General features: G+C 37.5%; 1 protein-coding gene across 1 annotated transcript in view; it reads left to right on the top strand.

Moving 5' to 3' along the window:
- The window catches only part of KCNJ3 (potassium inwardly rectifying channel subfamily J member 3), a 160,062-nt gene extending 136,155 nt beyond the window's left edge, over positions 1 to 23,907 (top strand). The window contains exon 3 of the mRNA XM_067549427.1: positions 15,335 to 23,907. Coding sequence (XP_067405528.1) covers positions 15,335 to 15,921 — 587 coding nt within the window. The 3' untranslated portion in view covers positions 15,922 to 23,907. The remainder of the gene's footprint in view (positions 1 to 15,334) is intronic.
- Positions 23,908 to 26,767: the final 2,860 nt, after the last annotated feature.

The raw sequence follows: 26,767 nt of genomic DNA, 5'->3' as shown, positions 1-26,767 counted from the left end.
AAAGTATGGTACAAAGCGTTGGAGTTGGAACTGCTGGTTTCCATTCCAGATTTCATCACTAACATGCAATTTTGCCTTGCTCAAGTCCCTTAATATCTCTGAGCATTGGTATACTCATCTGTGAAATGAGCATACCTACTTTATAGGAGTATTCTTATGCTTAAATAATATCTGTAAAGTAAACATAGTAAAATATTTTGAGATACTCTGATGAAAGGTAGTGCATGTTAATAAAAAGAAAATGGCAGGTAATGAATGATTGGCTATTGGCCAAATTCAGTAATAATGGGATATACATATACCATCTTTAAAATAATATATGATGAGTTTTAGAGATTGATTGAATAGATTCAGCTTCGTATGGATACTTCAGAATTCAGGAATATTTTAAAGCTCATAGTAAAACAAACATTTTGACTAAACTTACCTACAAATATTGGTGTAATCCTGCCCCCCTTCGTAGTTAATGACTAAATTCCCAGAGATTCCATTCAAGCTTTTGGGATGTTGTTTTTTTATTCTTTCACCACTGCAAGCAAGTACTGAATCTGAAAATGGGTATTAGCCGAATGAGAGCACAATGACTAAAACTGTGCTATCATTTGCAGAAATGATTTCCATGGGAAAGCATTAAGATTTTTTTCAACCACCTCTTGGTTTTTAGTACTTATCCCTGAATATTTTAATCTGGGATCATATTTAATTAGTTCACATGAAGTACTCGTCACAGTAGCAAATCCACCTAGTATGCCATTTAGCATAACTGCACTAACTAGAGTTAGCACAAGTTACTGAGCCAAAAATCAGACCTCAGGTGAGTGGGTGCAACTCCCTCACTGAAGTTAGATCTACCTACAGACAATTTAAAACTTTCCAGATTTGCTCATTTAAAATAATGACTCATGGTCATAGTAACTCATATAAACTCAATGGATCTTAGGTTATTTTCCTAGCAGTCACTTTTACTTTAGTCATTTTAAAACCTAATAATGATTATTAAATTTCCAAATAATTTTGAAACTCTTGTTTATCTATTAGTCACTTAGTTCATATTCCACTTAGGATAGATGTACTGTAAAGACCTTAGTTAAAGTTTACCTCTTCTATTCTTATTTAATTATTTGAGTAGTGTCATGTGAAATCCAATTCTAAAGTGCTATGCTGGAATATTTGCTAATCCAACTTGTTTTCTGCTCATCTGTGCCCCTGGGAAACAAGATACTGCTCCGTGGTGCCAAAATGTCATGAAATCTTAACTAGCTGTGCAAGAAGATAAAGGTTTAGACCATCTACTGCCTGGCTGAGGTTGAAGTAATTATATCCAGATTTTCAGTCATGACTAGACTCATAGATCTTCTGTTCTGAAGCTAAAGAGTTCTACTTCATTAGATGTAATAATTTATAATTAATCATTTATAATTTGGCAAATAGATGCATTATTCAATAATGAAATTGTTTCTTACAAATAAAGCACATAACAGCAAAAAACATAAATGTTACTGGAGGTGTTAATAATGTAATCATCTATGAAGCAAAAAACACTAGTCTAAACCCCAAATGTGTCAGAATTGTTTTTATTTTCTTAAATTAAAACAATGAATATAAATTCTGTTCGATATGAATTATGACATTTTTTCCTGTGTGCCCTCCCTGTTACTAACCACTGTGTTATTTGCCAATCTATCCAGAGGGACAACAGATCAATATGATTGGACACAATGGACCAAATTTAATCTGTAGTGAATTTACATTTAATTAAATGGAGTTACACCAATGATAAATTTGAACCAAGGTTTTAAAAACCAGATCCTGGCTCTCTACTGTCAAAGTAAGGATAACAGATATAGAAAGGGAGGTACATTTTGGCAAAAACTTTACCTATGCCTAAAATTAGGAAATTGAAAGAGTATTTATAGTTTAAGCAGCATTTTTAACATTTCTCAAAAGACTACAGTGAATAAATACTTTAGCTGAGGTAATACATATCATTTACATGAATAATACCCAGGATCCCGGTTCTAGACCTGGCCACAGTCTGTAATATTTGTTACTTTAGATTTTCCACTTAGATTGCCTCCTTTTTTACTCCTTTTCCACTTTTTCCCTCCTTTTCCACTTAGATTTCCTCCATTCTCCCTATCTGTGTCTTCTATCCATAATTATGGTATTCATTCTCCCTTCCAACAGCTGGCATCATACCACTTCCACAGCATGCTCAATGCCCATTGACCTAGTTCTGGTAGCTTGGATTTACTTCTAAGTGAACATGACTGCTCTTTTTATGTTATGTAGTACACGACAAAGGACTTCTAGGAGTTGATGTGTTAGGAAAGATTAAGGGAAGTGAATATGTATAGCTTGGAAATAAACAGATTAAAATGTGACATGATAAATCTGTAAATATTAGAGGTGTCAACATCAAAGGTGAAAAAAACTCTTTAAAATAGTGCCAGACTAGTAGGAATATTTATGGTTTGAAAAAGCATGAAGGAAAATTTAGGTACTGCGGCCCTGATCTCGAGAGGTGATGAGCACCTACAGTTTATTGACTTCTGGGCTTCAGGAACATTGTTCTTGCGTAAGAAGAGTGAAAATAAAGAACTGGCTACTGAATTCAGTTGAAGAAACTCCACCATTGGAGATATTAAAAAGTAATCTAGATGAAGCACTTCTCAAATATCCGAAATGACAGTCCTGCATACTAGAATGTACAAAGGCAAGATACCCAACTACTCCTTTGCTTTTCTTGTTTTCTTCTAAAACTTGTAAATGCTGCTTCTGCAGTGTATGCATGTGCACATCATGGAGAGATTTCTGTGGGCAGTTAAAATGTAGCCTCTAAAATAGAATGAGGGTGCCGTAGCAATTTGTCAGCTCAGTATTACAGTTTGTATTAAGTGCAGACCATTGTTAATGCACATTCACATCATGGAATGTAGCCCTGACCCTGCTATGTGACTCAGACCTTGGCACCCCCACAATGTCTCATTCATGTCCATTGGACTCTGCAGGGATATAAAGGTCTGCACTTGTGGTTCATGCTGCCAGATCTAGGCATAAGATGGTATCTTTCTCATAAAGCACTTAAAATATAAATTATTCACATTAAACTGGTTTCTTTATCAAAAATTGACTGATCTTAAGAATCAGGCTTAGACTATTCTTTTGTTTTGGGGTAGGGAGTTGTCTCCTTTTAAGGGGAGATGGGCCCCAATCCACCTATGAGAAATTTACCTTATCTCCACAAGTGAAGAAAATGAGTAGTAATGAGTGATGTCATGTGGCTAAAATCAGGGCTCTGGCTATGGATAAGAGGAGAAGTCTGGGGAAGCATTGGGGGAAACGGCTCTAATAGTGAAACTAGCTCCTATAGAGGGTCCTGGATCAAGGACCAGAAAGGCAACCGTGGTCCAGTGTTCCTGGAAAGGAATGAGGAACTGACAAGGAGGATTTCAAGAGAGATGGAAGGCTCAAGCCCTGTGTGGGCAGAGGAGATTTCAGTAGTGTCTGGTTTGTTTGCAGTATTGAGTTCTACTGAGAGACTAAAGAGAGAAACACTGGGACCAGCTACTCTGCAAATCAAATCTTCTTTCATTAAAGAAGAGCCCAATGGGAGGCAAAGGTATGGCCAAAGAGGACTTTTGTTTTGAGATCCTGTTTAACGTGGAAGGACTTTGCTGCTGACCAAGGTGGAACTGGGTGAGGGGAATCTGAAGAGGCTAGCTGTAAGAAGCCAGTTTAGGGCCTAGGCAGTTACAACTAGATTTCAATATCCCAAAAGAGGATTGAATTCAGAGAGTGAGCCAACCAGAGGGCTGGGGCATGGGACTCCCTGGAACAGACAGGAACCCTGGGGCAGGACACTGCAGAGCTATCCCTAGGCAATAGGGGAAGTTCAGGAGGCAGCGATCTGGTTACAGTCTCAATGAAGTGTTCTGTTTTAAGAAAGGTTGTTAGATTTTAGCAGAGATGGGCAGGACAATTTACATTTGGACCAAGGCTTAGTCTAGGATTTTAGGTTCAGGTTGAAGGCCAATCATGGTTAGAGTTTGAATCCTAGGTCAGATTTGATAGCATGGAAATATTGGTAGCTGTTCTTGTAATATTTCAACCCAAAAGAGGGGTAAGAATTTTAGATCGTGTGGGTTTTGGACAGATTTGGATATGGACATTGGTTATGGATTTTATTTAACTTTGTACATGTGGTGAGGTAGGTAGTGTTGCCTATTTGACCTGAGTGATTAACTAATATTTATGGCTTTGCAGAGTTATTTCTGTCAGGGTGAGATATTGGGGAAAAGGAATCAGGTAAATTGTTGATGTAATCGTAGTTGTATGTGTTTTTCCCTGAACCTAGTAGAAACATATAAACAGCAGGCTCTTTGCTCAGACATCACTCAGTCTGCCATTCCAGTGAGCTCTGTGCCCAAGGAGCTCTGTCTCTCTCTGCTTCCTGGAAGTGTCATGTTCACAACTACTTCTCTTGGCATTGTGCCTGTAATTAGTATCCTAGCCCCTGTTAATCTAATCAGCCTGGGTTTGCCCCACTCAAACCCTGCAGTTTAGGCCCTTAGATAATAGCCTCCACTGTCTGAAGCTGTTTAACTAAAGAGACTTAATTGCTCCTTCAATTGAGTTTCGGAGAACCTGGCACACCCACTTTTTAACAAGGTTTGTGATAGTCTTTGTTTCAGCATAACACGAATATTTTAAGTAAATAAAAATATGAAAACATAGACTGTTCTTTACATATTTTGTTGTTGCCTGTGAAAAGCAAAGAAAAATTCTGAAGCAGTGTAGAAAATTGCCTGATAGTTTATTTGCAGCTTAAATTATATAAGTAACAAAACAGTGAAATAATATACTTACTCACCATGACTTTAGAAAGGAAAAGGTCTATTCTGAACAACTCTTGAGTTGCAAATGTTATTTAATCTCTTCTGAATCTGTAGACATACAAAAAGAATATCTGAATTTCTGTCTGTGGCAGAGGATAGAAGAAAGCTTTGACAGTGATGAAAAATAATAATTACAATATATTTAAATATAATGACAATTTGAAAACAAAGTAACCTTTGCTTTGCAGTGTTGTCAACTCTTGTGATTTCTTCTCCAGTGATGTGATTTTTTGGGGGGGCTGGAGAGATGACCCTAAAAGCGTCATCCCTCTAGAAAATTTGAGCCCTCTCATTGGCTGCCCATCCCGCTTGCCTGCCTTTTGGGGCAGAATAACCAATCAACAGATCTCTGTCTCCTTCTCCCCCTCCCCATAGCAACCCAAAGTCATTCTTACAAGAGTGGAGAAGGCAGGAGGGAACTAAAAAGTCCAACAGCTCAGGGAAGCTCCCCTCCTGTGAGCAATGGGGGCAGGACAGCACCACCGCTCCTTCCCCCTCTCTCCCTGCAGCACCCAGCCTGAGAAGGGGTGAAGTGCCCCTAGAGTTGCCCCCCCCCCCAGCGTAGAAGGGGGGAAGAGGACCCAGCTGCAGCCCCCGCCCAGGTTCAGGAGAGGGGTTGCTGGTGGAGTTGGAAATTGAATCTAGAACTCCTGACTTCCAGTCCAGTATCCTATCAACTGCACCTTACTGCCTCCCAATAATAATAATAATTGTTATAAATAATTGTGTTCACTCCAGTGGACAAAATTTTGATAGTCTGCTGAGTCAATTAAGCATACTCTCTTAAACTAAATGGTTTATTAATCTGAATCCCTTCAGTGCATGCTGTCCATGCTGGTGATTGAGTAGTACAACAGAGTAACCCAAGCTGAACTTGTTTCTTCAACGGGCAGAAGCACTGAAAAATGATCAGAACTTGATTATGTTCTCCAGTAACTTACTGGAAAAGTGCACATACTGTAGGATGTAACATATTTAAGGGAGGTTAGCAGTTAGGTGTGTACAGAGCAGTTCTGCACTCACTCACTTGAATTGGAACAAATTAGCACCATTCATGTTTTCTGCCACTGCTAGCACAGCAAACCCTTATTCCCTATAATGCCAAAAATGTTGTCTGGAAGTTTGCACCCTGACATGCTCTCAGAGAATTTCTAGCATGGCTTCTTCACGGGTTGATTTGATGAGAAATGGACAATTACAAATAATATACCCGTGAGTGCAGACCTCAAATTGATTGTAAAAGGTTAATGAAGTTTTTTTTCCCAACATGTCAGCTAATATAATTTTTTTATAGTAAGCAAGTTTAAAATGGTGTTTTAGAGGAGGAAGGAGCTTTGGTAGATGGCAGAATGCACTGGGCCATACAATCTTCACCATTCGACTGTTGACTGTCATAGAAGAAGTTTTTAAAAGACTGTAAATAATGTGACATGGCTGTTTCACATTGAATAGTTTGGCCAGCATGCAGACTACTTTACTGAGCCATTTGTTTTGATTATTTTTGGGGAAGATAAAGAGAACACAGGTATATGCAAATTTTCTGGCACAACAGTTATCTATTTGTTATGTACTGATAAATTTAAACTATACATTCTAGAGTAATTTATGCAAGATTGATGACTGATTGCAATCTTCATGCTATATTTCTTCACACATACGATTTGAAGAAAATATGTAGGGCATATTGCAACAAACATTAACAGACATAGAACGTTTTAGGTCAAATTCTCCTTAATAATTCTTGTGTGTGCTACTTCCATGGAATTCATCTTAAACAGTTGGAAAATGCTGACAGTTGGAGTCTACAGGAAGCATTCATTGGCTTGTCTACCTGGAGTGGGGAAAGAAAAGATTATCAAGAATGAATTAGTGATACTGGACTTTGATGGGTATTTTATCCATCTTATAATTTAATTGGAATAATTTTGGTACACTGGAAAAAATTACATTTATACTATTCCCTTAGGTAACAATTAAAAAAGTTAACCAATCTATAACTATAAAAAATGTCTTCAAACATGATTAAACCAAGACCACTTAAAACTGTTCTGTTTTATTACAGGCTAGATTTTCATAAACAGATTTTTCCTTGTGATGTTAGTTATCTGTCCTCATGGTAACCTGATTGCACATTATTAATAACACTCTGCCTTGCAATAGGTATTAACCAAGTTTTATCCTAGTTTAGAAAGCAGCAAAACTGAATTCAGATAAATAATTTAGCTGGGCTTTTTCATTACACTACATGTAAAGATAAAGCTGTATATGATAGAGAATTAATGCCAATAAATATTCAAACAGTGTAATAAGATAATCAAATATTAACACTGTAAAACTGTTTAAAACTCAAGGTAATAGCATTTTGCAATGTTCCCTTTTGGTTACAAATGCATGAGAAATATGTTTTATGTTTCAAGTACCTGTTATCTTTAAAACTGTGAGCCACAGAATACTGTATTCCCAGGATACTGTATTCCTGTTATCATGTTGTCCGCAAACTATTAGAGCCTTTTCTTGTTATGCGTGAAATTCACCCCCTGTGCAGTGGACCAGCACAAGGCCTATACACTACATTAGTCCCATGTAAGAGGAACTTAAATGATACATAGGGCATGTGCTGGCTCTCAGCACAGGGGTGATTTTCACCCTCTCAGTAGAAAACGACTTCAGGACTAGAGATCTGTTATGACACAAAGAACCTTCATACATTTACAGGAACCAGTAATGCATGATTTCTTTAGCCAAGATTTCTGTACACTGGTGACACTGTTAACACTTCGCATAAGGGAACAGAATCAAACATTTTGTACTATTAAACAAGATGGCTATTAAGGCTATTTTACAAAATGTATTATTTTACCATCTTTTCACATTTGAATATCAGTTGCCTTTGATTTTCTATTATATTTGATAATTGCTTTCCTTGTCCTGTCAAATGGTATCTAACAAAATCAGTACAATACACTCCCATCTATCTGAATGGCATGGGGGCCATGAAAAAGTTTCAGATATTCAGGCATTTGGATGAACAGTACTGATTAATTAACATAGGCCTAATAAGGGGGACACTGATGGATTCACATAACTGGGATTTTCAGATAAAAGGAATTGGAATAACTGGAATTATACTATATTTACCTAAGTTACATCTTGCCACTTTATGTACTGGTATAAGACTCTGTCACACCATGTAAGCAACTGTACACTGTGTGAAATAACACAATTATATAATATCATCATGGCACAAAAGAAACCATTGAAAAGAACCCTTATGGCATCTCACCACAACTTTAATGCCATCTCACCACAAAGGAAAAATGTAGCTCCAGGAAATTCTGAAAAACAATGCATTTGATTATATTTGGGTCACTTAAATATTTCAGTTAAAATGTTCCTTTTAGTTGTTACTGAGTTACAGTCCTGAGTGATTGCAGCTGCAGATACTTAAGAAGGGGAAATTCATTAATGAATTCTTAGCCCTTAATTCTTCAGCATCCATCAGTAGCTATAGTCCAATCAAGTTGGAAAACTTTTTCCATAGTCATAGGCAATAAACATTTCTTAATTGTTGCCTAAAGCAATGACATAAATGTCATTTTTTTCAAGTGTAGCAAAACAGATTACATTAAGTGATTAGATTAAATGCATGCTTGCCAACAAACCCATCAGATGACAGTCTTACCCATTTTTTTTTATTATCGTCTTTCTGCCAGTACAAACCAGTGAATATTGCACGTAGATTTTTAGCTCACTGCTTATCTGAAACTCAGTTCTCTACCTGTGAATTCTCTTATGAGAGAAGATAGAAATCCTTCATTGTTATGTGTCTTACTGTCATGCAGGAACTTTTACTCAGCATTTCTATTAAAAATGACTAAATTAAACAAGCCAAAAAACAATTTCAGAACCACAAGTATCCGTTGATTTCTCTGTCCTTTAAGATTTAGGGCATTGTCTACACTGAACTGCTTTATATGTAGGTTCAGTTTCTCTCACATTCAAATCCCTAATTTGTTTTCAGTGTTTCACGTTTTTTAAAAAAAACCTTTAATGACAAGTTGTTGAGAGTTTTTCTGCTCTTCTGTTGGTGTTTATGAAGTTATTTTCAACAGGAGAGAAACTGCCTATCTACCCCTAAACCAGGGTAATAGGGTTCAACAAATTCCTCATGCTCCTGGCAGGCCAGTTCCAAAAGGGGACAGGATCATTGTCCTACCTTCTCCTCATCCTCTTTGGAATGGTGCACCCTGAGAGTGTGATCAGGCAGGGACTACAATTGTGGATGGGTCCACAAACCGGAGTATGGCTCCTTGTACCATTCCACTTCACAATCTGACCATAGGTGCCATTCATTTATCCTTGTGTAGTGCTGTTGATGGCAGTGGAGTGGCACAGGTGTAACTCAGAGCCTGTAGAATCATTATTACTGGTGGTGATATGTAAGATGGAAAGCATTCTGTTTAACTTAGAGTTCAGCTTGAGTTTGCAGGGATGACAGTGGGGAAAAAAAACAACCTTTGTACTTGTACACTAAATGCACTTAGCTATATCTATCTGTGATAACAAACCTGTAATCTGTGGTACCATGTTTGCAAAAGCATTTTTAAAGAAGAACCAGATTTTAAGGTTTAGCTGAGTTTAATCTTTTGTTAAGCACTGTGGGATGTTTGAATGAATGGTGCAATGACAGTGAAAAGCTTTATGGCATTTGCTCGATAATGCGATAGCTGTGGTTAGTTAAGCAAAAAATCCACACCAATTAAAACTCTTTGTTTTAACTTGCTCATAACTTTCAAGGGGCCACTGTTGCTATATCTTGATTGAGGGAAATATGTCTCTCTCTGAAAAATTACCATGATGCAATCTCCTTCAGCGTCCTACCTCCTGAGTAGGACTGGGCGATAACACACCCACTCAGCCCAGCCCTACTGCATCTAGCTCCTGAATCTCTCTCACTGTCAGGGAGCAGTGGGTAAAAAATAAACTGAACCCCTAAATGCCCCATTCAGCGCTCTTGGCTCCCAGGAAGGACTGGGTAATAATACACCCAACCAAACATTCCTCCTAATCGCCTGATGTCCATCTTCCCCCCTTCCTCCTATTGAGTAAGTATGTACTACATTAGAGAGGCTCAGCTGTGTCCAGTGGCAGCTGTCTCTTCAGTAGTTTCTAGAGACATATGTATTGCTGACTTGCATTACTTCAGCATGTCACGTAGGACTTGTCTTCACTGAAGCACTACAGTGGCAAAGCTGCAGTCTTCTCAGTGTAGACATTACTTACGCCAAGAGAAGGGCTTCTGTCCGTGGCACAGGTAATCAGACTTGCTGAGAGGCGGTAGCTATGTTGACAGAAGAAGCCCTCCCCTTGCATGGTGCAGTCTACACAGGAGTTAGAGGTTTAACTACTAATTCAAAGGTGTGGATTTTTCCACACCCCAGAGCGATGTAGTTATACTAATTAAGTTGGTAGTGTAGGCTAAGCCTGTGTTAGATGACACTGTCATTTTAGATGACATACCAGCTCCTGAATTACAAACATACAAGTTTTTAAACTTCATTATAAAAGGTAACTCACAAAAGCTCTCTGCAAGTCATCTTATAAAATAATTAATGCTGTAATATTTTGTGCTGGTCATCCATGTACACTAGACAATAACCCTTGAGCTGCTCCTACTTTGCATATATATCACTAAGGTGCCTCTTTCATAATGAATTAGATATAACTTTAACCTCATCATCAAACACCACAGTTTGGGTGTGTTGTCAGTTATCTCTTTTGTAAAGACAGCTGTGCATTTTATGTAATTTGTTAATTACACTAAACAAAGGTCAACAAAGCTAAACAATCATGTTGTTTACATTATTCATAGATCTAATTTCCAGTGCTGCTGTATTCATTTTCCATATATTGCTTATGAAAGCTCATCTACTAATAAGTTCCCAAGCTGAAGTTGAAGGTCCTGTTGTTGGGATTGTTCTTTGGCTGTGCTTCTATAGATAATGAACAACTGCTGAATAAATGACACAGCTGGGCCAAGTACTCAACATAATTAACAATCTTCTAAAATTTATTTCACAATGACCTCTTGTGTGATGTGATTCTTTCCCACAATAATTTTGTAAACAGAATTGAAATGCCCTGGGACAAAAAGAAAACAGCCATCAATCTAATTCATATACATGAGAGACATAATTAGAAAGAAGTTCACTGACATATAAATAATCTACCTTACCTGAATGGAAGTCTATGGTTAAAGATTTGTTGTGCAGCAGGACTTTTCAATATTGTGCTTTCTTTGTCCTCATGAGCACCTCCAAAATAAAAGCTGAATTGGATATGAAAAGAACTAAAACAAAACTGGCAAAATATGAATAGCATGATCCAAGAAAGCGTATCTCTTTATATTATTATAATTAATTAATTTGAAAATGGAAGATGTTTCCCGAAAAGACTGTTCATCAGCAAAACGGTGGGTTCAGAATAAGACTTTGTCAAAGATTACTCTTACAATGATACTCCAGCAATAGTTTTTAGACCTTTCAAAGGCTTCATTTAACTTTGTTTCAAGTATCGTCCTTTGCTGCTGTCTAAAACAAGGATGTATACTCATATATATGTGTTTCCCCCCGCCAAAAAAACAGTCGTTCCTACCACTTGTAATAATGAATGGTGTAAAATTGCAATTAACAGAGTTGCAACACGTTAGTAGATTTAGAATGTAATTATGTTCACAGATTACCACAAGTAAAAAAAGTTGAATCAAACCACAATGGGAATCAGTTACAATGACTGACATGAAAATGTAGCTGTTGAAAACAGAGCCTTTTCAGTTCTCCTAAATTGCCTGATTACAAAGTGTATTCTGGTGCAAAACTTAATTATTTCAAATTTTCAGGTATCTGAATTGGGATGTTAGGGGTTGGGTTGACATTAGCAGCAAAAGATATTAAAAATGGGGTTCTTCCTCTTTAACACTTGATTTGTAATTTATAATAGGAACCAATTCAAACATTTTGAGATTAACAAAAGCTCAATAGTGAATTATCATATAGTATTGTACAGTGCATCAAAGTGAATATTAGACAACCAATTTTAGCCATGCTTGAACAGACAACTATTTTTGTCCACCTTTCTGGGTGTGGGATAAGTCTCTGCCTTACATATCAAATGTTTATTTGTAAGTATGGGCTGACTGAATTGTGGCTAGTTTTCTTCCCTGAGCATATAAGAGTGACCATGCCTCAAGAGTCAATTTTGCATCTTTTAGTTTTTGCCATGACTTGTGCTTCCCCTTGTATTCTTCCTCTAGCTAGTTTTCCATGCTTGGGATCTCTTTTGGCTCATATTTGTTCTCTGTTATAAAACATGCACTAATAATAATTCTCTACTCCTGTGCAAAAGTAAGTGGAGCGGAACAAATTAATGCTAACTGAGCTCTGAGCATTCTCATGCTCCAGGTACAGGGGACCAGAGGAGATACAGAATGGACAGTAGTAACCCAGAAAAGGGAATGGAAAACCAATTCCAGGAGTGACTCCCCCCCATTGTTGCCTTATAGCAACATGGAGACATGACAGGACCACAGCCCATGCTCCTATTTGCTCACTACTGCACACTTCTCTCTGTGGCCCCATAGGGGAAAATTGCAGAATGAATAGTGAGGATTAATGTTTTCTCAGAGTAAAGTAGGGAAGTTGAAACACAATAATCTGTTAATAAGGGTAGTTTGGAATTTGCAGTTGCATGAGTAGGGCAGGTGCATCAAGTACTCAGTGATAGCAGTGTTTGAAATTAAATGAATATTAGAGCAAATTCTGCAAAATAACAAATTATTTTTATTAATATTTTTGGCCAAAGATGCATTTCAAATGTGTGCAGGTATTTCTGTAAGTTCCTACCATTTTTCATGTGTGTGTGCATGGTTTAATATAAACTAAGTGGAAGAAGACTAAGAATTTGCCAATTTGGGTGGTTGTTTAACATTTTTTAATGAATTTCAAAGTCTAACAACATTATATATCATGCTGGATATGCCAAAATATGTTAAAAAACATTACAGATATAAAACTTCTTTAAAGAAAAATATCATTTGTGTATACAGGTGATAGAATTTACCTGTAGTAAAACCCACTACCTGTGTAGGCATATGATCATGCTGACGTACTCTCACAAGTGACACACAAAGGGGAACAAGGCTGAGGTGTCTTAAAAATATGGCCTGTAAAATGCTTCAGAGAAATAGTAACAATACTTAGCATTTATTTAGCATATTATATCTTCAAGATGCTTTACAAATGTTAACTAACTAATCCTCACATCTAGTGGTTAATGTAAGTATTTTTAGGCAGTGTGTTACCTTAGTTTACCAGTGGGGATTGTATGACAAAGGGCAGTTATATGACCTGGCCAAGGCCACATTCTGTCAGTGGGAAAACCTGGAATAGAACTTGGGAGTTCTTGGCTCCCAATCAGGGTTGTGTTCCTTGGATGACAAGATGACTGATCTGTTTCTACTTCTGCACTGCAGATGGTCTGCTCCCTAAAAAATATAAATAGAACCTCTTTTATGCTGAGATGGGAATAAACAAGAACTTTTAAGCCCTCAAGATTTGGTACTATTCATTTAAACCCTGAAGACGCAGCTAAACACTAATGTAGCGATATTAGTCATTCTCTAATTTAGAATCTAAATAATTGGTCACTAAACTACATTACTGTTAATTACAAATTTGGGTGCAGAACAACACCACATAAACAATCATTCTAACTGAAGTACGCTGCTCTGAGGTCAATATAAAAGGAATAATGTAGGAATGATTGACAGCATGAGTGATAGGCATCCCTGGATATGGGATTTTTTTCTCATGCCATGCTGTTGAACCTTTGAAATCCATATATCCACTAATAACTGGGACTGACACTCGGAGTGCTACCTGCTCCTCTGGTAACTGGTATTTGTGGGACAATGACAAGGTTTAGTGCAGCTTGTTTTTTTGTTGAGTGTTCACTGCTATGACCGCTAAGTACTTCAGTTACAGCGATCAAAACAAAAATGAGCAAAAACAACTCCAAACAAAAACTTAGTCAAATGCTAAACAAAATTAATGGGTCTTATATTGTGCCTGAATGGCCTGCTAGATGGATTGCCAAACTTATATACCTAACATAATTGGAAGAGAGATAAGGAGCTATCTGCTCCTTCCACACTGCTATGCCCATTCCTGAAGGAACTATGCAGTCGCTGCATGTTTGTGTATGTGTAGCCCTGTTCACCTGTACTTAACTCCTGATAAATGACCAAATTTACAGATATAAAGTCCAGCTAATAATGGTCTATACAGGGCAGGATTATGGGTTGGGTACTATTGGCCCACACCTATATCAAGGAGACGTGATAATATCAGAATCTCAGCTTTATGGGGTCTTTTTTTGTTTTGTTTTGTTTTTTGAAGGGCCTTATGGTTGCAAAGAAAACTTAAAAATGTAAACCAAGTTTAATTGATGAAGAGACTTCTGGCTGAATCTGTAGGCAGCCAGAAAAAATAGCTCTGATAGGTGTGAACTGTCTCGATGGGATGTTAATTCCAGAACCCACCTTGCTGGGATGCCCTGCCAACACCATTTCAGTGGACAGAAGTCTGCATGGAGGAGGAGCATACCATCAGAAACAAAAAATTGCATATCTCAACTATCACGTTGTTATGGAGAAAAATCAATAGTTATTCCGTGAGCTCTCAGACAGCAATTTCTAGGTTTCAGAACTCTGTCTAATCTATATGTCATTTTGGTGTACCCGTCACAGTGGTACATATATGTGCCAGTACCAAGTTAGGTTCTGATCTGCAATTCTTTTGTGCACATGAGTCTCATTGGAGAAGAGCAGGCTGTAAAATTTTGACAAAATATAATTGATTTTTTCAAAAATGCTTGTGAAATTTTTGTTTTCTGTTTAGTGATCAATTATAGATTTAAATTTAATAAATGACAAAAGTAAAAAATTTTAAAAAAAATGAAAAACAGAATTGAAGTGGTTCAGATATTTTGTGACTCCCCCCAACCCCACTTTTTGACCAGCTCTATAATGGAGACAACAGTAATTTTGATTCAAGAGAATTATTGGATTGGGGAATATCGCAAAATGTGCAAGAGCACCTGGGAGCTAAGTGTAAACAAAGGGCCTGTGTAGCAATTTTTCTCCTCCTGCCTTCTACAGGAACAGATCTCTGAAATAGTCAGTGATGTCAGAGGTTAATTAGCACTGGTGTGTTAATTGCATGAAAAAAGCATAAAATATGATGCTTAAATGAAATATTAAAAATCAAATGAAATATTCAAAATAAAGATTTTATACATCCAAAATCAAATTAGATTTGATTCGTGCAATTTTATTCCTTAATTATTTATGAAGGCTTTTGTTTCCTTTTTTGTTTCAGGGATGACATGTCAAGCTCGAACTTCATATACCGAAGATGAAGTTCTCTGGGGTCACCGTTTTTTTCCTGTGATTTCCTTAGAGGACGGATTCTTTAAAGTAGACTATTCCCAGTTCCATGCAACATTTGAAGTCCCTACTCCACCCTACAGTGTGAAAGAACAGGAAGAAATGCTTCTTATGTCCTCCCCTTTAATAGCACCAGCTGTAAGTAACAGTAAAGAAAGGAATAATTCTGTAGAATGTCTAGATGCTCTAGATGACATTAGTACAAAGATACCCTCAAAACTGCAGAAAATGACCGGAAGGGAAGACTTTCCCAGGAAACTATTACGGATGAGTTCTACAACCTCTGAAAAGGCCTACAGCTTTGGGGATTTACCTATGAAACTTCAGCGAATAAGCTCAGTTCCTGGCAACTCAGAAGAGAAACTGGTTTCTAAAACTACAAAGATGATGTCAGATCCTATGAGTCAGTCTGTGGCTGATTTGCCACCAAAGCTTCAAAAATTGTCAGGAGGAGGAGCTAGAATGGAGGGGAAACTTCCACCCAAATTGAGGAAAATGAATTCTGATCGATTTACATAACAAGAACAGACACTTAGATATTATTTAAAGTTTGAATTACTAGTCAATCCAAACCCTCTGAAAAGAGTATCATTTCTAAAAGGTGAAAGTTTCTGGAGCACTACATGCAAACGGGGACAGCAGTGCTCTTCCCAGATAATGATGCACTGTAAGTATAATGTTATGGAAAAAGACCTGAAGTTCTGTCTGGGGTCATAGGAGAGCTAATATTAATTGGCATGTAGTAACACAACAAGCATGCAATAATAGTGTGCAATTTTTGCATATAGTTTTCTGGCATGATTCTTACTATATTTATATTGTATATTCTGAAAATATGTAAAGGGGGGTGTTACTCCCTCCTCTATTTCTTAAGGGTAAGTAGTAGGTAAAATATGAGTCAATAACTTTCAGGGCAAGTTATAATTTAATTTAAAATATGTTTATTTTTTCTGATGTGGATTGTGATGTTTTGTTCAAACAAAGTAGTTACAGTGCATGTTTTCTTTCTTAAAATAAGGCTATAAACATTATTCAATTCCAAACACCAAATCTCTTAGCCTTAAATTATTTGCCATTTTATAATTTGCTTTAATATTTTCTTTGTTTTTTTTCTGCCATTAGGATGCTGGGAGAATTTAAAGTGTACTTCATAAAAGGTGTTGGCAAAAATTGTACTATTTAGGGCTGGGCAAAATAATATCTATAACAGTTTACATTTTAAGTACAAAACATATAATTCAAATAAAATCATGAGAACATTTTGTTTCATGATTATTAATATATGTGAAACAAAACATTCACAATGGTCACATTTGCTTGATTTCTGATGCAAGTAGTATCAGTGTAATAGAGAAATGATTTATTTGCTCTGTGAAATCAAGTACTTAAACTTTATGGGTGAAATCTTGTCCCAATGACATCAAAGGCAAGATACCCATAACTTCAATGGGGCTGAGATTTCACTTTCCACATTTAGGACCCAATCATGCAAACTATTACTTGTACATCAGTGGTCCTACTTGCATGAATAGGGCCTACTCACCCGAGTAAGAGTTTGCAGGATCTTTTGCCTTAGTTTTCCAACCAAACTGGAATCTTACAATCAGAACTATTTTTCTGAATTTTCAAAAATTGCTGAAACATTTACTGAAACTCCAAAAATGTTAATGCTCTTATTGCACACAAAGTCCTTATAGGCAACGTTCCTCCCCGTTTTAGGGGAAATTTTCCCCTCTTGCTTCTAAATGGTGATAAAAATATTTTAAACTGATAAAATACTCTTAATGTGTTTTAAAATGCAAAGGTCAACTCCTCATACATGTATTTTTTCAAACTTGTTTTATTTTTCATTTCACTTCATTCTAAATTCTCTTTGCAGAGATGAGCCAGGCTGGTATGGCATAGTGTAGGTACCTCCAAATAACCATGGGTAGACAGCATTTGGGCACCTATCCAAAAGTTGAACTTCTAGGTACCATACATTACAGCATCTGAAAATGCTCATTAGTTGATGCTAGAACATCATTACTAGAAATGGTGTTTTGGCACGGTTTCTGAATCTGATTTGGAGTTTCAGGAATTGGTCTGGCTTTCAGGGTATCTTGAAGTGGGGGTATTTCTATGTTGGCTCATCTCTGTTCTGTTCATAAAAGAGTCTGTGTGATTAATTTGACCATAAATATGTAGTGGGTGCACTTGTGGAAACAGGGTAATTAAATAAGTCAACAACAGAAAAAATAATAATCCTTTTTTAATCCAACAATTAGTTGGAGAACATACATTGATCAGGATGTGTGGAGTTAACTGATTTCAGTGAGGTGTAGGCAGTTCTGACTCAAAGGGCTTTGGACCATTTTAAATGAGAGTGCGCACATTTAGTGTATAAAGAAGTAATAACAATAATGATTAATAGCAGATCTATCACTATCTGGAGAATTCATTTTTCTTTTTTTATTATTTTGTAATTGGTTGCAAGGAATAAAAAATAGGGAATCCACATTGTTGGAAGTGTTTATTCAAATATAACGATTGATACGCAGCACTATTCCTGGGAGTTACACCCCCACCATCTGCCAGTTGTGTATTTATGGACTTCACATTTATTTAGAGTTTTTCAGAGTTTATAATGATCTGTGATCTGCATTCCATGCTTGTTTGACCTTTGGCTAAACTGTCAGCCCTTTGCACGTTGTTCTGTGTGTGTACTGGTACCATGCTGTAAATGCGGGGCAACCAAAATTCTGGTATGTTAAGAGATGAATTCTGAGAACTTGTAAACTACTTTGTCCCTTTGTTGACACTTTGACAGGCTTTATTACAAAATACATTTGACATCTGTGCCATGCAAGTCTGAAAAATTCCCATCAAAGCAGTTTTTGGCACCTCTTTTTCCATTCTGCAGCATGAAAGCTGGACTTCTTAAAAAAAATCTTACTGTTATGATATTAATGTTAGCATTTCTTTTTGGGAAACTTTTGAGTAAAATTGTGCAAGAACATCAAATATATAGAAAAAAGTAAATAAATTGTTAGTGGAATCTGAATACAAATGGTATGAGAATTAGAGCTGTCAATTCAGTGCAGGTGAACCACAGGTTACTTAGGTTATGTCTACATGACAAAGTCTGGCTGATGTGCAGCTGCATACTTTTTTGGCTATCACTTGGGCACGCCATACATCTGAGTGCTTGTGTTGGCGCTGTGCATACTCACCACAAGTGGTTGATCAATGTAAACTGTGGTGCACCACGGATCGGTATCCAGTATGCCTCATGTTGCCATCTGGTGCAGTGCCTTGTGGGATATTTTTACAGGGCTGTGCAGAATACTGGTGATTTGCCTAGAGATTTCTTGGAACTAGGGGTCAATTTTCCACCATGCTGCTTTTTTCATCATATAGTGCTTGTCCTAGTCCCATAATTTTCTCACCATTTTTAAAAACTTCCATAGTCCTGCAAACTGCTTTCCGGTCTCTGCCATCTCTTTGGCAGAAGCATGAACCCTGCATAGCTCAGCGCAATTCTCATGAGCGTTGCTTATACAAGACGAACAAGTCTCCTGTATTTGCAGAACTTGAATGAGTACTACAACTGGTGGGGCAGTGAGGAAGATGCAGAGATGTTCAAGCACAATAACTGGATGCTGATACATAGTGGGGGAAAAAACCCAGAGCAGCTCCATATGGTGAATCTCTGCTTCTGAGCCTGAGAAACAAACACTGATTGGTGGGATTGCATCATCATGCAAGTTTAGGATGATGAGCAGTGTCTGCAGAACTTTCTGATGCAAAAGGCCACATTCCTGGATCTGTGTGCCAAGCTCACTTCAGCCCTCCAGTGCAGACAGACTAAAATGAGAGCTGCATTGACAGTAGAAAAGCAAGTGGCAATTGCACTGTGGAAACTTTCAATGCTGGATTGCTTTCAATCACTGGCCAATCAGGTTGGAGTTGGAAAATCCACAGTGGTGGGCCACTGTCATCCAAATGTGTAAGGCCATTAAGCGTGTCCTCCTGCACAGGACTGTCACTCTTGGCAATGTGCAGGAAATACTGGCTGGACTTTCAGCAATGGGGTTTCCAAGCAGCACGCATATCCCCACCTTACCAGTAAATACATCAACAGAAAGGTATTCTTTTCCATGGTTATGCAAGTGCTAGTGGCTCACCAGGACACCACTGATATCAGTGGGGGCTGGTCAGGGAAGATACATGATGCTCACATCTTTAAGAACACAGGATGTTTCAAAAAGCTGCATACAGCAACATTCTTCCCTGACACGTTACAATTAGTGAGGTTAAATTGCCAGTAGTGATTCTGGGGGACCCCAGCCTACCCCTTGCTCCCTTGTTCGTGAAGCTGTTCACTGGCCACCTCAACAGCACCAAAGAAACTATCAGCCACTGGCTCAGCAGGTGCAGGATGAGAGTTGGATATGCTTTTGATAGATTGAAAGGTTGCTGGTGCTGTTTACTCACTAGATTGGATCTCAGCAAGGCAAATATCCCCATTGTTATAACAATGTGCTGTGTACTGCATGATATCTGTGAGACAATGAAGAAAAAGCGACCATCAAGGAAGAAGGGTGACATGAATCAGCTGTCTGCTGATTTTGAACAGACAGATACAAGGGCTATTAGAAAAGCCAACCATGGAACTGTATAGCTGAGGGAGGCCTTAAAAGGCCATTTTAACAGTAAGCGTCAGGAGTGTTTTCTGACGCTTTTATGAAATAGTGTGTCTCATATGAATGGAACTTGAATATGAGTGGGTTATTGCCTCCCCCTCTGAATTATGTAATGGCAGAAACAGTGTGCCTCATGTGAACAAAGCTTAAATATGGATGAGTTAGTGCCCCTCATGAATATTGTATTGTAGCTATAATGTTTGGTTTCACCTAAGAAAGATACTCTGAGTTTTCAAAAATAAAAATTCCATTATTTGCAGAGAAACATGCAACTCAACAAACGTGCAAAGAATCATATCCAGCAAAAAACTTTTAGTAGTTCTTTAACAGGGTGAACCAAGTGAAAACAGAAGTAAACAGTGAACATTTATGTTCATTATGTAACACTTACACTGACTTGTGAAAATCACAGGATCAGCCACACTTACTACACTAGTATGTGTAGCAGTTGTTCTTGTTTTCCCCAAAAGATGTACCCCATGCTGCCACTTGTTATGCTGGGGTAGGCAGGTATCAGGAGCACCAACCACAGTGTTTTCCAAGGACTGACAAAGCAACTGAGTCTGAGATCTCTGGGCATATAGGTCAATAATGCTCTGCAATATCTAAGTTTGTTGGCAGAGCAAACCCATGTTGTTCTGATACAATACCCAGTATGCCTTTTAGTCCTTTTCCCTCTCCTGCAGCAACCACTTTCTCCATCTCTCCATGGTCATATGGTCCCTCCAAGCCCTGTGTTTACGGTCTGAGATTGTAGAGGATTGGAGGATCTCACAGAACATATCCTTCCTAGTCTACTTCTTTCTGTTAATCTGGATCAGACGTTCAGCAGATCTGGAAGAGGCATCTCTCAAGACCACCATGCCAGAGGTTGCTGATTAAAACAGACCAATACTGCGTTAGATTTACATTCAGAATGGAAAGAGAATGATAAATCTAAAAACTGCCATACATTATTCCCATTAATCTATGTAATAAGAAATGCTAGTTGCATTTCAGTTTTGGAGCATCTCACTACGGCACCACTCTGCAGCTCAACCCATGGGCGTAGAGAATGTTCTTTTGCATGGAAGGTTTAAATGCTGGGTGCTCCTGAGTACGGGTATAGGGAAAGTGCAGTGAATACTGGCAATATTTTCAAAGGCATTGATAACTTTGGCTGATATGTCACTCCTGAGGCACAGAGAACCCAGCTGCTACTGGCATCCCCAAAGCTGCCTGGGTCCGTATACTGCTAACCTATTTACTGCAATGGTGCCAGCCAAATGCATCACAGAGTTTCATGGGAAAATGTCCTATCGGGAGTGAAGAAACAAGGCTATCATCCCTAGAAAGTTTGGAAGAGGATCGCAGAGTTTGTCCGTGGAAGTTTCATCAAGATTGTTCAAGAGAATAAGAGGGATATCCCTCTTCAAAGTTCTCTGCATGGCCCCCTGCCTAGCCCAACAAACCAAAGAATAGAAAAGGAAAGCGGACATTGATTCTACCTCTGTTTGTTCTACCTCTGCCTGAGCACAGGACAATGATCTGATGTGAATTGTGTAATCAGACTGCCATACTACTCTTTCTGCATTTATTCTCTAACATGTTTTCTAATACTATACCTGTAAGGTAGATGAGCAGAACAAATACCTGTGTTCTCTAAACTTACAGATGAAATGAGCACCATTTTTTAAAAGGGGAAGAAGGGCAAGGTGGGATAGGGAGATGAGATTACTGGGAACAAAAAGAGAAAAAATTATTATAAAGAATAGTGTATGTACGCAATTACCCAAGCTCCCTTCCTAGCTCATCTGCGCTTGCATGGTGGGACTGGCTTGACTGGAGTTTCAAACTGCTTCTGGCTCACGGCATGGTTTATGTCCCCTCCTCCTTACTATTCACAGGACAGGTCTGTAATTCAGGCTCCTGTGAAGTGTCCCCAGTAAAATGCAGGGTGCTGTCAGGGTCACTGCCAAGTATGGCATGCAGTTCATTCTAAAAGTGGCAGGTCTGCAGGGCAGCATCAGATTTCTTGTTGCCGTCCCTCATCTTCTGGTATCCCTGGAAAGTTCCTTCATTTTCACACAGCACTGCTGGTCATCTCTGTTATGTCACAGTTTCAGCATCCCCTGTGCAATTTTCACATAGATGTCTATATTTCCACAGCTATTTCATAGCTGTGCTTTCACAGTCTCCTCTGCCCCAGGCTGAGGAGATCCAAGACTTCTTTTTTGCTCCAAGCAGGGGCTTGTCTAGCAGCTCTCTGTGCGCAGAGCAAACATGGTCAGATGCACACAACAAAGATGAGCTGGTAGGTGTGCCTGCAAGGTAGGCAATCAGGGAGAGTCCATTCAAAATCACATGGGAGGTGTTAGTGAGGAAGTGGGATGATTAAGGGATTCTGGTCTCTTGGCCAGACCTCTTGGCAGTGGAGTTCAAAATTGTGGCTGGAGCAGCCACTGTTGCAAGGACATGGGTATTGTGGTACAGTTGCTGGAGGATGGTTAGGGTTAACAGAGGTAATTCAGTACTTACACTTGCACTGCGTCTACCTAAGTAGGTTAACCGTGGCTCTCTGTCACTCAGGAAGGATGGTGGTATCGCACCACTGTGATGGGCACCTAGTTGGTGGGAGACAGACTTTGGTTTGGACATGTGCACAAGTAGGTCAGCACAAGTCGACTTAAGTCGTTCCAAAGTTTATGGTGTAGGCCAGGGTGTAATAATCTGAATAATCATGCTTTGAAATTGGAAAGTACTGTTCTTTTTATGTTGTTTTTGATGCTGCAAAATAATTTTGATAAATATTCGGTTACAATTAATTCAAAATACCTGATTTTTTAAATAAATCATTCACCCTTCTCTACCGGGAACAAGGCTGCTGAGCATGTGACATGTACGGGAATATAATATATGTTGAGACTAAAACATTGATAAGTGCAAACACCAACATGAATGATACATTAGTTTTGAATCTGTTTTTAAAGAAACCGAAGTTATTTCGCATTAACATTTCATTTCTGTTGGCATAGCCACATTGCCACTTCTCTCATTTTATCATGTACATTTTTGCCCAGCCCTAGTGCTTAAGCTAAAAAAAGTATTTCTGTTTGACTGCACAGCAGGTCTGTGTTCTCTACTGCTGAATTTATGCTTGAATTATATTGTAAATTGTATATATTCAAATTAGAATCAACTAATTGCATTTTCTGGCATGCAATCTATAATTGTATACATGTACAAGTTTATTTGGATTATACAAAATTACAAACTCTTGTATTCGTTAATACTGCAAGCTCAGTTTTATCTAAAGCTATATTAAACTTTCAAAAATTGTTGGGTTTAAATGTCACAGTGTACTTGTCATTTATCAAATGTACCCTGCATATTTTTTTAACAAATGAATAAATATTAAGGGGTTTTTTTTTTGGTAAAATTGTTTAAATGATGATTTAGCAAATATTCTACAAAAATGACTGGTCCACTTCAAATCAACAAACAAGAACAGGACTTCAGATGATTCCATTTTTAAGCAACGGTGATCACAGCAAAGGACATTTCTGGAAATCCCTGCCCCCAGTCACTGTCAATTAAATTGTCATTAGTGAAGCTTTCATCCAAACCTCTTTATAAATAATATTTGGCTGTCTATATAAAATGGGAATTGGATAACAAGGAGTTTATGTTGGGAAGCTGATCTGAAGGATTTGCTTGATTCACAATGTAAGTGATTGGGTTCATGAAGACATGCCCAACTTAGTGATACTATGCCAGGTTTCAAGGGGAAAACATTTTCTATGTTCTTATTGTTAATTTTTGCCCTTGTGGTTTACTAAAAAATTGTCCTCCCAGATTCCGAATTTTTCTTATTATTTCTTACTTGTATTAATTTAGAGTCCATCTTCCTCAATCAGGATTGGGGATCTAGTGTGCTGGTCTCTACCAATATATTGGAAGAAACAGTTCCAATTCTGAAGATCTCACAATAGACAAGAGACGACAAGAGGGTGTGACAAACAAACCAAAGATGATGGTAACCGAGGTGGGAAGATGCAGTTACATAGATTAGTTATGTGCACAACACACAAATTGGACACTATGCTTTTCTTGCATCTCTTTTAAAAGATAAAGAAACTCAGAGTTCACACTTTGTCAATTCCTAGGCAACCATTGAGCCATAACAATACAATAGTTATGGGTACAACAAATTTAAAGATCCCAGTCGTTAGGCATTATGGGTAAAATCATGGTCCTGTTAAAACCAATGGCAAAACTTCCATTAACTTAGCGTGAAACCTTGGTCCAGGTGAACAACATGTATGCTATGGTCTATGCCTTCCTGAGGTAGATCAACTTTATTAAGCAGGGCATACCAGGAATGGAAAGTACTGTACCCCTTTCACTATTTTATTTACTAGTGTTGTTTCCCAGTACAAAATCAATTAAAACTAATTTGTATCATCATGATAATATCTGATATTCAGTGTGTTGTGGAGCTTCTTTGTAGTGTCTCATAGGTATCTGCCTGGTTATACTTCAGGAAAAAGTATTAGAGCTAAGGGTTCTAATGCAAACATGTGGAACTGGAAAACAGTCTTTGAGGTAACTTTATAAATGGAAAAACTTGTTGCATGCGAGTATCAAGATTACTTTTGTAGCAAAAGAAGTTGTTGAAATGGGCAGATGTCTGACAAAAAGATATCATGATGACACAGAATGATGTCAGTTATTTTGTGTCATAAGACATGGTGGAATCTATTTCCTCAGCCATGTTCATAACTAAGTGAACTGGCGACATTTATTCAGATTAAAAAACGAACTGAAAATTCTTATGGATTAAAAATATTTATCTCAGAAGAGTACAGCCTGAGAGAAATGGTGAATGAGAAGGAAACTGGAGTGAAAGTAAACCACAAAATCTGGTAAAATAGCAAATCAAAACCTAGATTACGGGCCTAATTCTGCTCCATTAGTTTCAGTTGGAACAGGACTAGGTTCGTAATTTTTAAAGTTGTTTAATTATCCTAGAAAATACGTTTGACCTTAGATCTAATATTGATTTAATTGAGAACTCTACATAAGATGATATCATCTTATGGATGTTGATAAAATATATTTTAAAAAATACTTCTAGGATCCAATAGTTGTTTTGGTTTTGTTTTATTTTAAGAATAAATCTTTATGATCACCCATATTTGATCTTAAAATGGAATGACACAGAAAGCGTTGAAAGAGAAGAAAAGAATTCTAGGCTATGAAGGGGTGATTGAACCCCAAGTGAGGCCAGTGGCATATCAACATAGCAGTGACAGAATACCATTTTTCCCAAGCAGTGCCTATATTTAAAGACCAATTATTCAGGGAAAGAGAGATATAGTCAGATGCTTTTAAAAGTATTAAATCATGAGTTGTCATTCTAGCATGTGCTTACTACTCAGACCTAGCAAATACTGTGCACTGTATGAATGTTGTCACGTTTGTAAGGAGAAGAATGAGTAGGTAATTCATTATTTGTTTATGATAAATAGATTTACTATTTTCGTAGATTCAAGGTAATTTACATTTATGCATCTCACATATCCACTTCACAAGAAGAGGAGAGAAAGAGAGAGAGAAAACTGTGATCCTTTTATGACAACCTAATTTTTGTATGATTAAAAATCCTATTTAACATGAGTGCAGTGCTGGTTTTGTTAATCTGTTTATAACAGTTCCCAAGTACTCTGATTGTTATGAAAATGCACTTGAATTATTATTCCAAAGAATAATCATCTCCTATTAAGACACGAAAGGCCCAAGCTACTGAATTATGGTATGGTTTTATAACCCTGAGGATGGCTCCATATAAATAAATCTAATGCTGCTTACATTTAATTATTGGGATCCCAGGACAGCCTTCTCATTGATGGGAATGAGCAGTTTACTTTCATTAGAAACACAGCTTAAAACTTATGTTTTAATCAAAGGTTTATATTCAATAGATATTTTTCTGTTAAATGTACATATATTATTTGTAGGTGGTAGGAAAAGAGACAAGTATTACATTCTGTAATCATACAGCAGTAAATGTGAAGTTAAATTTTAAAAAACGCTGAAATACTAAGAAAATGGTGTACAATAATTATTCACATACAGACAAAACAAAAGATGTATCTAAACACCATAAATTGTTCATAGAGATCATAGGGCAATAGAGTTTGAAGCTTATATATTATATTTAGCAAGATAATCAGTTATGCCCTGCTGTGAAGAACGTGGGAGTTATGTCTTAGATTTATAACATTCATAAAATTATCTCTGTGGGTTTGCTGGCTGAATTGTAACTGAGAGTTAAATCAGGCTTAGTTAGGTTTGCAGGAACCAAATATCAATTCCTGTAAATTGTCCCAATGACTTGTACTCAAACATGGATGTTATAATTCCTTTGAGGTTTACCTCCACTGATGTGGTATCAGCATTTGGTTAGTCCAATCAAGGTGTGTGGAACTTGAAAGCACTTAGTTAAAAAGCTGATTTTATGAGGAGACAAGGTCTGCAACTTGATAGCAAAGAGAATGGGTACCAAGGCTAAATTGAGGCTATCTAACTGCATTAGATAAATGTTAAGATTAGATATGACAATATTAATCATATGTATTTAAGAATTTTCTTGTTTTAAGCCTTTTCTCTCTGTTTATGTTCCTATTGATAAATATTTT

This window comes from Emydura macquarii, unplaced genomic scaffold, assembly GCF_026122565.2.
Source record: "Emydura macquarii macquarii isolate MOO-44397 ecotype Brisbane River unplaced genomic scaffold, CSIRO-AGI_Emac_v2 contig_1253, whole genome shotgun sequence".
Classification (NCBI taxonomy): domain Eukaryota; kingdom Metazoa; phylum Chordata; order Testudines; family Chelidae; genus Emydura; species Emydura macquarii.
Note: the sequence above shows the minus strand (reverse complement) of the source record. Positions and strands in the feature narration are given on the sequence as shown.